Consider the following 15032-nt stretch of genomic DNA (forward strand, 5'->3'; position numbering starts at 1 on the left):
TGTGAGGTTTTAGCTTGCTTTACCATGTGCTTCACAGTACATGTGTACGAAATCCGGAGAGGCAAAGAGCAGATCGCTGCACAACCCCCTGATAGCTTCCCAGTCATTTGGAAGGGGGGACCACAACCAAATCCCTCCATTTACAACCTCACCAAAGGGAAGGCTGCATGTTTTCACGTGAGAATGAAACTGTAGGCATGCCGCCCACCTTGATGCCAGCCGCTGGGATGACTGCCTGTCTTTATCTATCCCTAAGTATAATTTTACTAATGAGAGACCAACGCGGCTCCGTTTCATTCTTCTTTTCTAATTCTGCTTCTTAGAAAAGAGTATGGAAAGGAGAGAAAGAATTAGAGCGTAAGAGTAGCTCACTGCCTTGCGGGGAAGGCTGCTGTGGCTTGCAGTTCCTTCAGAGAATTACACCAACAACCATCATGGTTGTTAGATGGCTTTACTGCCTCTCAGCTGATAGAATCTATTGAACACACCACCAAGCCCTGGAGAGGGACAGAGTGTTCTTTCTAGTTTCTAAATGGGACAATCAGTTCATTTAATAATAATAATAATAATAATAATAATAATAATAATAATAATAATAACAACAATAATAATAATAAGGGCCAAAATAATAACCACCCATTCCCTACTTGGTGAACTGATTCTTTACTGCCTGCATGATCCTTTTATCTCAGTTAACGTTCTGATGATTTCATTCCATTGGGTGTTTGTAAGGATTAAATTCCATCATATGTATAAAATTCTAGGTAACTAAAAATTCGCCCTAGTGACTGGCAGCCATTATCATTGATTTAGCAATATCTGAACTTAGAGAATGATGTCATCTCTGGGGACGTGGTGGAGTTGGTCTGAAGAGGAAGGCTTGAGTTCAGCAGCAAGTTAATAATCACTGCTGAATTAAGTACACGGAAGTCATTCAGAAAAACAAAAACGACCATGAGAAGGAACTTTCAATGATACTTGCCAAACATATTGGCAAAGGAAATGTGAGACAGCCTCAAGACTGGGTTGTATCCAGCTCGATGTAACTTACTGTCTTTTCATGCAATTGAGAAGCAGGCATATAAACAAACAGTAAAATATAGAAAAGACAGTATCTTGGAGCATATGCCACACCTCTGATTTCCTTAATTAAAGGTAAGTGTCCTTCAGAAACTTAATGAACGAGCTTATGAGGACTATTCCCAAAATGCTTTCTTTGTCATTAGATATCAATGGGAGAGTGTTTTTACATTAATAGGTGGTAAGTCAATGCTTCTAGTCATTTTCTGCATTTTGTTTTCTCCAGCTTAAACACTGTCCCCACAGCTCTTGACAACGTAAACACCTTCCAACTCCTATGCGAGGAAGACCTCATTGTTTATCCTCACCCCTTTCCTGTGATTTTTTGTCTTTCCACATCCTAGCAAGCATGCAAGGCAGCCATTCATCTGCAAGGCAGCTCCCCATTTTCAACTGTCCCTCTGTCCTTGTAAATCCAGCTCACCACCCAGAACTGCCAACCTTATCTCCTAAGGCCCTGTTTCCAACGTCTCTTCCCCTCCACCCCAATCTACCCTCCACTCACCTTTCTCCTGGTCAACTCTAATAGCCTCTGCACTAGTCTGCCTATACACAGCTCCTCTCTTAACACGACCTTCTTTGCCCTCAAACTATTTTCACATGATTGCATGACTGTCATATTATGCTACAGCTCCAACCTGTGCTTCAGACTTATGGTAAGTTTTGATTCCCCGAGGACAAAGAGAGACAAACACTTTCATGTGGTTCCACGCTGTTTCAGATCTTCCTCTTCCTTCTTCCAGGAGGACTGCTTGACTTCCTGCCCACCTGTTTCTTGTTAAAGACTTTTATGACACCTTACAACTTTCCTTCATAACTCTGAATGAAATTTTGATTCAATTTCCTTTGACCGCTTGATTTATATTTTCCTCTCTTACAAAAATGTGAGTACCCATAGTCAGGGAACCACATCTATTTTTAGTTTCCTCCTAGCCCCCGTTCAAGCACATTCATAAAGCTGTGTATGATGTAGCAATATCCAATAGTAAATATCTGTGGAATTGATGGATAAAAAATATCTGATAAGCGTGCCGTGAAAAGAGTACTGATTTATAAAAGAGAAAGGAAAAGAGACAGAGAGAGAGAAAGAGAGAGAGAGAGAGAGAGAGAGAGAGAGAGAGAGAGAGAATGGAAACACACAAGCTGGGCTGCTTGTCTGTCATGGAAAATAGAGTCTGGTGCATGAATAAAAATGATTAGCTCAGATGCTTTCATGTGAGATTCTGAAAACAGCAAGCTTATGTTTCACCTTTAGTTTTAGAGAGTTGAGCTTCTCCTCCCTGAGGTGTTCTCTCAGCATCTCTCGGTGCAGCCGTTCCTGCTCTCTTGCGAACTCGCCCAGGCTGTACTGGCGTACGCTGTTGTGACGGCTGGACATCCCCAGGGTGCTGCCCCCCTGGCTGGGCACACTGGTGAAGCCCTGCCTCCTGGTGAAGTAGTACACGGTGACACAACTGAAGTGCACATTCTTTGTCCTCAGCCTTTTCTCTCTCTTGAGGATGGAGGAAGCTGGAAGGAAAAGAAGCTAGTCAGTGAAACCCAGGGCAACATCTCCCAGATGAGGTCAAGAAGTACCTGGATCAGAATGTTTGGAGCTTTGTGGACTTTAAAAATACTTAATTCCAGAGCTGACAAAAGGGCCTTTTAATTTCCTTTCCTACATCCCCCCCCCCACCCCCCAAGCATAGTAGAGTGTATTTTAAATGTTTCTGTAATGGCTGTAGAAGGAGACTTCTGGAGAGTTGCCAATGTTTTTTTGGAATAAGCAGCAGAATTTTATTCCTCATTTCCTTGACTCCCTGGATCTTTGGGTTTCTGGATTTCATAGAGGTAATATTATACTATGATCAGGAAAGTCACAACATGTAACCCTCCATACCTTGGGTATAATTTTCAAGAGTATGGTTGGCATTGAAAAAAAAAACAACAATCAAAATAAATGAAATAAATAAGTTTTAATATTCTACAGCACAGAAAGGTGATTATATATGAAAACTTAATATTTTATAAAGAATAAGAAGAGAGGCACTAAAGGGTTCCAAGACAAAGAAATAGCAAATGTTCCTGGAAATGCTAATTTAGTCAATCAACTATTGCACATAATATAGATATACATACTGAAAAAAACTAGCTGTGCACTGTGGATATATACAATTGTCACATGTCAATAGACATGTATTTCTTCTAATACCGAAAAGACAAAATAACCCAAAGTAATAAAATCCCACAAAAAAAACAAAAAACAAAAAACAAAAAAACAGCTATTGACACTACTTGAATGTTTTCACAAATTAAGTTTAACACACCTTTCGTTAGGTAAAATAGTACTCCCACCCTCTTAAATAGCATTATAGACAATGTTCTTATAATACAAGTACTGAGATAACAAAAAATGCCATAGGATATTTCAGGACTGCTTTCTCTTCCTATTATTTTTTAACTAAGAAATTTGTATGTTTTTGTATACAACCGTGTTGTTACACCAATGAATTGCCGAATCAAGTTTCATGTGTTGATGATCAGAACCACCATTATTAGAAATAGGGACAAAAGAATGGATTGAGCATTGGGGGAGCTTGTGTACACGCTAAGACAGAGCAAAAGAGTGTGGCATGATATAAACAGAAGCTCCTGAAGCTTGACAACAGGACAAGTCCCTTTATTCTATGGTAGAACAGTCCAGACATAGGAACTCTAAGTGACTATGTCTAATATTATTAGTGTCTGAAGTAGCCTTAAACCTAAAAAGTCCAGATTTTATGTCATATGATAAGGTGGTTTCTGACTGGGGAGAAAGACGGACATCACCCAAGAGAAAGAAATGCATCAATATTGTTGCAGGTCTGAAGTCCATGTCCTTAACACTTTTAGATACATGAAGTCCTTTGGAATATAAGCCATTTGAAAATAGGATTCTTAGAGAAATAGCCCAACTAAAATGAAATCGTCAGTCGCACTAATCCAATAAGATAGGTGTCCTCACAAAAAAAGTGAAATCTGAACACTCCTTAGAAAGAAGGGAGAGAGCGCGAAGAGACACAGAAGGGAAAGCCATAGGAAGGTCGACTCAGACACTGAGTTCAAACAGCCAAGGATGCCACCAGGAGGAGGAATGTGCAAGGAAGAATGCCACCCTCTGAGTTGCAGAGGCACTATGACCTAGCCAACATCTTGACCTCCAGAACTCTAAGAAAGGAGATTTGTGTGGATCTTAGTGGCTCTCTTCACGGTGCAGTTCTATGGAAGCTGTAGGAAAGCATGTTCATGCTCATGAGGAACAGCAAATGGTGAATGAGAAGGCCTCAAAGAGCTGGGTAACATCATTGCACACTAACAGGAAGGCTGGTGTGATGTATCTCTTTTGTAGGTTTATATACACATGAACACTGATAAAGGTCCCGCTATGTGTCAGCACTTCCTCCATAGGATGTACCTGTGGGAAAACCTGGACCATGATGCTTCCCTGGCTGAAACTCAGAAGGTAGAGACCCAAAGTTTAGACAGCAAGAGGATGACATTGTGGAGAAAATTCAGCTTTCCCGCCCTCTTTTTTTTTTTTTTTTTTTTTTTTAAAGAAATGCTCTTCATTAATTTTGGGCAGTGAGGTGGGTAGGACAATTTTGATAGGCCTGGCTAAAGCTCCCTTACATTTCGACACCCCTTCCATCTTTTCTGTTATTTTACCTCCTCAGAAGAGTTTTCCAGAAAGTAAATGCTTTTACACATATATATTATTTAAATACTTATTTGCATATTTTTGCAAATTACTTATGGCAGCTTCCTTGTATTCCCGGCAGCAGAGAGAGTTTTTAACTTTGATTTAAAGATGCTGGTCTGCTTCATAACTGTAAGCTTAAATCATCTCAAAACAGAGACTACCCTGTCAAGATGGAAGAGATCCCCATAAGAAGCAAAATTCTGCCGACAGAGCTGACACTTTCGTCTGTCACTGATTGATTGGCAGGTGAAGCAAGACCCTCTAGAGTTTAGGGGAAACCTTCTGTGGTTTTGCTCTGATTATCATTAAAACAATACTCGTAAGACATTATCCTTCAGAGCCATACCTGTAGAGATCAGGGGAACGTGTTTAATGTGCCCATTTCGGGTTATTACCACAAATACCTCTGACAATTTGTGGCTTATGTTTTTAGAAAATCAGTGGCTCTCTAGACTAATTATTTTTAGCAATGTATTTAATTTTAAGAATTTTTAATCCATTTGGTTGTACCTATTATGTTACCCCTTTCCCAGAGCTATTTAACTATCCTGTTTTGAGAGGTATTGAGGTTGACAGTGTGGGGGAGGGCAGACACTCTTATTTGTGTCCTGGGCAGGGGTAACACTGTAAAAATTCATTAGAAATATTACCTCTTACTGTATGTGAGGGTTAAAATGCACACATGTGGTGATTGTGGCTTTAATTTTATAAACAGCATTGTAAAAACAATGGTGTAAAAGATGATGATGAAATGCATTAAAATATTCTAAATACAGTCTAATGGGTATATCTGTGGGTTTCTAGAACTTTAGGAGATATCCAGGACCCTCTTCTGGTGATTAAATCAGAGCCCTAGCAAGGGCCTTTTGGAGGCATCACTTGCCTCCAGACTTCATTATGACTATCTTCACAACATGGAATCGTTAAAACAAAAACAAAAACAAACAAATAACCCAGAATCTGTATTAGTCACACCTTGGAGAAAGGCTAGATTCACTTAGCACATCTACCTTAGGGAATCTAAACATCCCTAATATACCTGTATAGTCAGCTGCGCTCTTTATAGAATGAATGAATTCCATTTTGCGTGCCTTTGGTTTGTGCAAGCTTTACTGAAGCAAAATCAGGAGCAAGGAAAAGAAAGAGAATTGGCTTTCTTTTTTTTTAATTTAAATTTATTATTTTTAAAATTTATTCACTTTACATCTCAATCATAGCCCCCTCCCTCGTAGCCTCATGGTCCCACCCTTTCTCCCTCTTCTCCCCTATCCCTGTCTCCTAGTCCTCAGAAAGGGGGAGCCCTCCTCCTTCATCAACTGACCGCAGACTATCAAGTCCCTTCAGGACTGCCTGCATCCTCTTCCTCTGTGGCCTGGCAAGGACACCCTGCCAAGGGTAATGATCGAAGAGCAGGTGACAGAGTTCATGTCAGCGCTATTCCCCTTACTAGGGAACCCACATAGAAACTGAGCTTCCTATCAGCTACATCTGAGCAGGGGTCCTATGTCCTCTCCATGCATGGTTTTTGATGGGTGGATCAGTCTCCACTGCTCTTCCCCCGAACCCCTTGGGCCCAGATTTGTTTTCTTTGTTGGTCTTCTTGTGGAGCTCCTGTCTCCTCCGGGTCCTTCTAATCCCCAACTCTTCCATAAGACTCCCTGTGCTCTACTAGAAGTCTGGCTGTCGAATTTGCTTTCATCCCCTTTTGCATGGAGTCTTTCAGAAACTATCTATGGTAGGCTCCCTTCCTGTTCCTTTTCTTCAACTGCTTCTAGCATCTATTCTTTTTGCTCTTCTGAATGAGAATTAAGCATCTTCCCTAGGTCTTCCCAAGGGTCTTCCTTGTTACTTAGGTTCCTTTCTTCTGTGAATTGTGGTATAGTTTTCCTGTATCATACGGCTAATATCTGCTTATAAGTAAGTATACACCATGCATGTCTTTCTGGGTCTGGGTTACCTCATTCAGGATGATCTTTTCCAGATCCATCCATTTGTCTGCAAATTTCATTATGTCCTTGTTTTTTTAACAGCTGAATAGTATTCCATTGTGTAGAGAATGTGGCTTTTAATACAAGGAAGGCGGTTTTCATATTCCACACAAGTTGGAAACATCTTTCAGCTTATTTCCTTTCACCTAACCACAACACAAAAGTATCTAAATCCAAGGATGCCACATCTACCTCCCAGAAGATAGGTCTTGGGGGCACCCTGGAACCTATGTGACAGAGACATTGTCTCAAAGCCAAAATGAAACCCCAAAGGCTGGAAAATGGATGAACTCACAACGCCAAGAAAAGTGCTAAAATCATCTTGTATTTTCTGTTGTTAGAGAAGCCCAGGCAAAAAAAAGTATGTGTGTTATTAAATCACACAGATAAAATTAGTGTGTGATCTAAAGTATGAAAATTGGTTCTTATCTTTCAAAGGTTTAAGACTCCGTTGCCAAGCTGGAAAACTCAGCTTACAAAGGATCCAGTTTCGCCAGACACCATTTTATGTAGAAATGAATAGATTAGATAAGGGAGAAAAGCCAGGTAAAGTTTAAACTTAGTCTATATAAATGGTGCCTGTAGACGCCTTGTGATCATGCATTCTTTCTGTTCATCCTGGCATGGTTGTCAGGGCTGGGATGCTTCTGGTCAGGATGTTACATACATGGCCTCAGTCTTAACAGCAAGTGAGGAATGGAAACGGGTCTAGTACCCAAGCTAAACCCTGAAAGTGAAGTCCAACTGACATCAAAAGCAATGTTGCCTTGTTCTAGATTCCCCCTCTATTCCTCCAAATCACATTTGAAGTTTTCCTAATATACAGACCCAAATCATATTTTCAAATTTATTTAGCTCAGGTACTTAGGGCAGTTCCTTTACCTGAGGCAAACTTCAAAGGGCAGGTATTACTAAGGAAGGATCATGAAGTTTGGCTGCATGAAAGGCAATGCCAAAGCAAAGACTAATTGAGGACCTTTTCTTTAGAACCATCAAAGATATTCAAATTACTTCAAGAACATGAAGTAAGTTGACTATTTCACTATGTATGGCCAAAATCAGTGAGGAGTGTGAGACTCAATGAAACAAGTTATGGTGTGATGTCTTAAAGCCCTGCCCGGACTAATACGAAAGGCGTCTTCTAAAATAATCTTAAGTACAAGTCTGTCCTTCACTGATATATTGCTTTCTCTGTAGTATGAATGACAGAGCCTCTCTCCCCCTTAAATGCCATTCTGCCACATCAAGACAACCTATCAATGTACTAGTAAGTCAGCAAACAGATTAGACTACCAAATATATATATATATATATATATATATATATATAAATATATATATATATATATATATATATAATATATATATATATAACCCCCCCAAAACACTTAGCATTTTGATTGTAGTTAATTGGAGAAAGAGACGTAATTCATACATGGGACTAGATACTACTCTTGGCCACAAGGTAGATTTATTTCTCATCCCATTTTAAACACTAAGTTAAAAAATATTCACAATTGGATGACCCTCCCCAAACCCAAGATTTGCTAAAGTAAGAAGTTGCTGAATTGTAGCCTTTAAGTTAAATCATTCACGAGGAGACTCTTGTTGGACTAAAAGTATAAAAACATCCCTGTCATATAAGGCCACATGAAAAAGACAAGTGCCCTTTAAAGCAGTCAGAGATTCTACACAAACACGCAAACAACAACAAAAGGCAGGAACGGAAATTGTAGGGAAAGCTGACCCTTGAGGCTGCCTGACAAAAGCTTTGTGTAAGATCATGAACATGCACGCCACGTCCTCATCTCTTCGGCGTGTCAGCTCTATCCGCAGGAGCTGGCAGGAGATCTGCATGGAGGGACCAGCTCTCCTCAGTCTCTCCTGACAGGCACAGCCAAGGGTGTTCAGCAAACTGCATTGTCCTTTATATCATTAGTGCAACAGAGCAGCCATCTATTGATATTCTCGGCTTGGTACAAAGTACAGCTTTCAGCTTGAGATTCTGATGTAAACTCCGAACACTGCAGGTAACAAGGAAATGTCAAGTTGACCTTCCAGCCTCCAATGCCACACATAATTAAAATGATTAACCCACAAGAGGTGATGACATTTCAGTAGCCGCTGTTCATGCACACACTTCTGTTATTAAAGGTAACACTTCCTTGCTTCATAAGCCTTGCGAATTTAATTATAAAAGCACGGCACGTCTTGATCATCCTTGCTAGGACAAAAGCAAAAATGTGCACTTTAAGATTATAAAGTTAAAATTAAAAGTGTAAGAGATTCTTTTTAAAAAAGAATGATTTTCTCTCTTTTATCTCATCTTTGTATATAATTAGCCTGGCATGGACAGGCCCCTTTACGTGGATTCGGCTTCCCTTAAGGGTGAGGGTGTGGTGTTACTGCTGGATGCCCTACCATTGAAATGTCATTAGTGTTGAAGACTCAAATTGTTAAAGTAAAAGAGGCTGAAATTGTGCCACTAACAGTTGTGTCCTGCCTCCGTTCTCGCTTGGTTACATGCTTTTCCTTGTGTGCCAATTCCTCTACCTGTTTTTAATTGCATTCTCCATGAGTTTTGGCACTCCAACGCCACACTTGACCTACAATCTTCCTTCTGCTTCAGTTTTATTTTTATACTATAAATAACTTAAGTATAGTTTATACCTTAAAATACCCAAGCAAAACATCCGAAGTATGATATCTTATTAAAATCGCTAGGAAAATCCAGGTATGTCAATACCAAAAGCTGACCAGAGGTTGGGAATTTTTTGTTCCTGTTTCATTTATTCAACTGCCCATATGACATTATTTCCATTGAGAACCATTTTAAGAATCTTGATCAATGCTATTAGTTTTTTTCCGTGATCTTTATTTATTGAGATAATATAATAAAATCTCTAGGGAATCTTTATACTGTCTCAGAGTAATATTAACAATTATACATGGGACAAACATTATTGAAGAGTTTATTTGTCTTCTATTTTTAAAGGATGTCTTCTTCCTGTAAGCATGCATCACCAAAAATAAATGTGAAAATACTTTCTTTTCCTAATATCTGCAAAATAATAAAAGGTCAAATGATATAGTCAATGAAATCTGAATTCTAGTAATTGCTATGATGTAGTTTATGAATATACTGCATAGGCATATTATGAGAAGTAGTTACTTTTTTGAGAAACCTAAACCACAGATGGAAAATACTGCATATGCGCAGTAATATCTTGGTTATGCTGTCCCTTTATTATCAGTGAGAAAATAAGTACCACCTCTTCCCCAGCTTGTTTCTTTAATCTCTCACATGTGTGATTAAACACTAAAACTTCTTGTGCAAGAAAAAAATTTTGCTGCCACTGAAGAAACAGTTATTTTCGGAACACAGAAACCCACGGCTCGAGCTTCATTAGAACCTCAACATGCCCGACCTGAAGACCACATCGTTTCTTACTGGGAAAAGGTGGTCCTCACTGCACATAAATAATCACAGCTCTGGCTGCAGTCCAGGGTGTAAGCGCTTTCCTCTGCTGTCTCAGCAATTCTCCTGATGTCAAAGACACATTAAAATAAATGGAAACCATATGTCTCCTCAGCAGAACTACGGCACTCTTACAACCAAGAGGGCAATGCAATTCATTACCACCACTGGAGAAATATTCGGGGGACATGACTATCTCACTGCAAAGTGAGGCTGCATGAGGTAGTCTTACAAGAAACAGAGAGGACATTTGCATCAGCTCTGCTAACCCGTTTTACTTTTTTAATACCACTATGAACTGCTCCGGTTAGAAGGATTAAACAGCATTTTCCACCTGCTCAATGACTTCCTGAACAGTATTTCATCTGCTCCAACAATATAGCCCTGTCAAGCCCAATACATCATAATAATCCGGGTCCGAACAGTGCTTAAAAACAGTGAAACACAGCAGAACAAATCCCCACAGCAGTGAGAGAAAGAAAGAAAATTCTTCTGAGATCGTTTGCAATTTATTCTGGAGAGCTAGACTGAGTCAAAGACCAGGCCCTTGAGCTTTGAACTCTATCAGAAATGATGAAATATGAAAACATGATGCAAAAAACAAGCAAACAAACAATCCTCATCAGACCTTTAAACAAAAGCCCTTGTTACATCTATTCCAAAGTGTAAATCATTTTTTAAAAAGCTTAATAGGAGGACACTAGTCAGTAGGGTTCTACCAGTTACATATGTCGGGAAATTCTGAAAGAAAATGAGAAGCTGCAGGGTTAAAGCATAGAGGATAAGGGCAGCTGGGGCAGCTGGGGCGGCTGGGGGGACAGCTGGGGTAGCTGGGACAGCTGGGCTACCTTCTGTTTCCTGGTTGGCAGTACGGACTCTGGGACGGCTTCAAACATCAAAAAGAACAACTTTGGGCTATGAATTTTCTGTAAAAAATAATTGTGTGCCTGTGTGCGTGTGTTACTGAGCTTGTGGTTCAAGTTTTCATGATTCCCAGTACCTGTTCTGACTGGATGCTTATGCCCCTCAAAAGCTTGTTTGTTGAAAGCCTAGCCTCTAAAGTGAAGCTTTTTTGTGATGTTGTAAATGGGGGCGGGGGAGGGTGCCCCAGGGGCTCAGATGTTTGAACACCAACTCCTGCTGGAAGTGCTGCTTTGAAAGGCAGTAATGCAGAACATCTAGGAGGTATGGTCTTGTTGGAATATGCCAGGAACTAGGGGTAGGCTTTGGAGTTTGATACCCAGGCCCCAGTTTTCTTCTTTCCTCTGCTTACTGTTTCACCATGATGTGACGAGACCTGGTTTCACACTCCAGCCACCATGGAGTCAGCCACTACTACCTGTCAGCCCCTTTGATGGGCTGCATTCTCAAACTGTGACGTATGTATCTACTTCTCCACCCCCTTGAGTAGCTGCTCTTAGGTATTTTCTCAGCAATAAGAAAAGTGACTAAGTTGTCTCTAAGTGGGGGTGAGATGGTCTTTGCACGGTCAGCTTATGGGGGTGTCTTCCTGACCATCATAATTATTGCTCCTACAGAAAGGACTCCAGAGAGACCCTTGCCCCTTGCACAATGTAAAGACATAGCAAGAAGGTGGCATCGATGAGCCTCTCACTGAACACCCAGGCTGCAGATGTTATGCTGGCTCCCCAGTTCCTAGACCTAGGAGAAACACAGTTCTGCAACCCAAATCATGACGTTTTGTCATGCACAAGACTAAGCACACAGACTAAGCACGTGTCTATCCCTTTACAACTAAGAGTGAAAGAATTACTGAGCACCAAGACTGGCACAGAGTTATCATTCAATATCTAGAAAAGAGATGAAACCCAGCACCAGTGTCACCACGAGACAACCAGTGCGCCCTGCCCTCATAAATGGTGGTTAAATGCACCTCTACTTTAGTCATTACTGACTGGTTAAGAAAGCCCAGAGGTGGACGCACCTCACTCAGAGAAAAAGCAGGGTGCTGTGGGAGAGGGTGCGCTTGCTAAGTACAACTTATAGGAACAGATGCTGGGATGGGACGCAATGTGCACAATTACCAGCATCCAAAGCTTTTAACCCGTCAGCTCTCAACCTGTGGGTCGCGACCCCAGACAAGCCTTTATCTACAAAAATGCTTACATTACGATTCATATCGGTATCAAAATTAGTCATAAAGAAGCACCTAAATAACGTTATGGCTGGTGGTCACCACAACACAAGGAAATATATTAATGGGTTACAGTGTTACAAAGGTTGAGGACTACTGCAAGAGGTTGAGAGTCTGCACCCCTTTGCATCACTTTCTGATAAAATGAGATCCGCCAACTCTGACCAGAGTGCTCACGGTCAAATGTCTTCTCTTCTCATTAGTTTCCACCCAGTTTATTTTTCCAGCATAACTTGTTAAAGGGAAAAATCATGTATTGAAGTGAGGACACATTGTCCTCATGGCTCCAGGGCACACATAACTTTACATTAACAAACCATTTGAAATATGTTATATTTTACATATCAGAGGATCTAACATAACAAAATCAACCTGGCTCTAAACAATTTATCAATAATGAGCTTGTAAGACCATGTCTCTAAAGCAAGTAGCTGTTGGCGTGGATAGTTACTTGAATGGAAATGATTTTGAAAGAAAAGCCCTGCAGATAACATATCACTAATTGCCCTGACCTCCAGCAAAAACATGACTGACATTCCTGCCTTTATCAGTCCATTAGTGACAGGCTTTTGAAATGATTTTTGCCTCTTGGTATTTAAATTGTCACCTGTGTCTTAGAGCAGAGATTGCCAAGTTAAAAAAAAAATAATGTTGCTTAAAATAAGTTAATGCTCTATGAACTTTTAGGAGATGCAGACATGTTCTAAGACATACTTTTTCTTGTTTATGAGACAAAGATGAACCCTGGAGCTTGAAACAAAGGGTAATTAAGAAAGAAGTAGTTTGAAAACATCATCCAATTGAAACAGAATAGGCAAGAATGTGAGTTGAGGGTAGGTCTTTTTTTTTTTTTCTTCTTATTCTTTAATTTCTGGGACTGACTATCCTACAACTAAAACATTTTCTGAGACTGGAAAATACTATAGGGGCAGAGTGGCTTCCCAGCATTCCTGAGGCCCTGGGTTCAATGCTTAAAATCATTATAAATAAGTTATCCTATTAATACTTAAAGGATGAGGAGATCAAAAGACAAGGCTCCCGCATCAAAAACAAAGTGCTGCATTGCAGGAGCGTCTTGTTCCCTGCTCCTCCCACCTCTCTGGCCCTAGAAGTTCTACTGAGCAACATACAGGGGGCACATAGATTCCAGACACACAGTAGCTTTAAACTGTAGCATGTGTAGAGCAAGCCTGGTATAGCAAGCAATAAGCAAGCCTGTTCTATCCTAGAGGAATTCATGACCTCATACCTCAATACAGAACAAACTCAACACAGAAATTTTGAAAAGGTCAGGGAAGTATATTTATGTCATCTTTAGAAAGACATGTAAAAGTGCAAGAAGTCTGAGGCTCACTCATCCGAGGAACACCAGCTGTTCTTGCAGAGGTTCCAATTCCCAGCACCCACATGGCAGCTAACAACTATAACTATAGTTTTGGCCATTCAAAGCCTTCTTTTGGACTCTTCAGGCTCAAGCACAAACATGGTATAAATACACACACACACACACACACACACACACACATTACAGGAAAGCCATCCAACCAAATTAAAAAACAAAACTTAAAAAAAAAGACCTTTAAAAGGTGTAAGAGACCCATGGAAAAGTACATTCCAGCAATATTTTAATTATTTTATCCATTCTGATATCCCAAACATTTAAAATAGTGTTTGCATTCAGGAGATATTTAATGCATATTTGTTGAATCAGTGAGAGATAACACATTTTTGTAATTGCTTTATAATAGAAGATCAAATTAATAGATATTAGAATAATGTGAAATTCCTGTGGAATCTTTCTTTAATTTGACTTTTTTTTTTTCATGCAGGCAACTCATATCACGTAGGACAAATCTGAAGAATAAACTTCCTTAATGTCTTATTCATATTCTCAAAAAGATGCATCATGGAGTTTAGACTTCCTAGAAACCTAAGAAGAAGTGAAACTTTCATGAACTGTATTTTTCTGTCCAAATCAAATGTGTGTTGGAACTTCCAAAGCTAACACCACTTGAAAACAGGCAGGACTCATATTTTTTGACTGTAGTTTTATTAACACCACTTTCTCTATTGTTAACTACTATAATTTTTTGCCAAGTGACAATTACAGAAGCACATGTCCTGAGTACCCAGTATGGGGTGTGTGATATGAAAGCAATAGTCAGAGTATCTAAGGAAACAATCTTCCCTGCAGAGAATCTAGCAACTAAAGACTCTCCCAGAGAATGCTTAATGAAGTGTTTTTATGTTGGGGAAGTGCAGTTTCTCCTATAAGTCTTTAAAACGTGCCCAGGTGGCTTGCTTTATACGCATCTTGCCAAAGAAAGGGAGCAGACCGAAGATCTCTGCAATGGCTTTGCAGCTCCAAAGAGCTGAATTACCCACAGCTCTGCTGTCACATCTATGAGGTACATAGGCCACTTGTCAGGTCTTACTTGACGCATGAAAGCCGTCTCAGAGGATCTAGAATTGCTTTCCATCTATGCTGTTGCCATGCCATATGGTGTATCTGTCATGAGAATATTTTTTTTTCCAAAGCTAAATGTAACTTCAGGCTTTGACTGAATATATACATAAAAAAAATGATTAAGTAGAAGGAAGGAGTCAAAGGAAT

General features: G+C 40.0%; 1 protein-coding gene across 4 annotated transcripts in view; it reads right to left on the reverse strand.

Annotated features, from left to right (window-relative positions):
* Csrnp3 (cysteine and serine rich nuclear protein 3) overlaps positions 1-15032 on the reverse strand; it is a 179087-nt gene that overhangs the window by 16899 nt on the left and 147156 nt on the right. For all 4 annotated transcript variants that reach the window (XM_055600919.1, XM_055600921.1, XM_055600923.1 and 1 more), the window contains one exon: positions 2330-2589. In XM_055600919.1, coding sequence (XP_055456894.1) covers positions 2330-2589 — 260 coding nt within the window. The remainder of the gene's footprint in view (positions 1-2329; positions 2590-15032) is intronic.

The sequence above is a fragment of the Psammomys obesus genome, unplaced genomic scaffold (assembly GCF_907164565.1).
Source record: "Psammomys obesus unplaced genomic scaffold, mPsaObe1.curated_primary_1811, whole genome shotgun sequence".
Taxonomy (NCBI): Eukaryota; Metazoa; Chordata; class Mammalia; order Rodentia; family Muridae; genus Psammomys; species Psammomys obesus.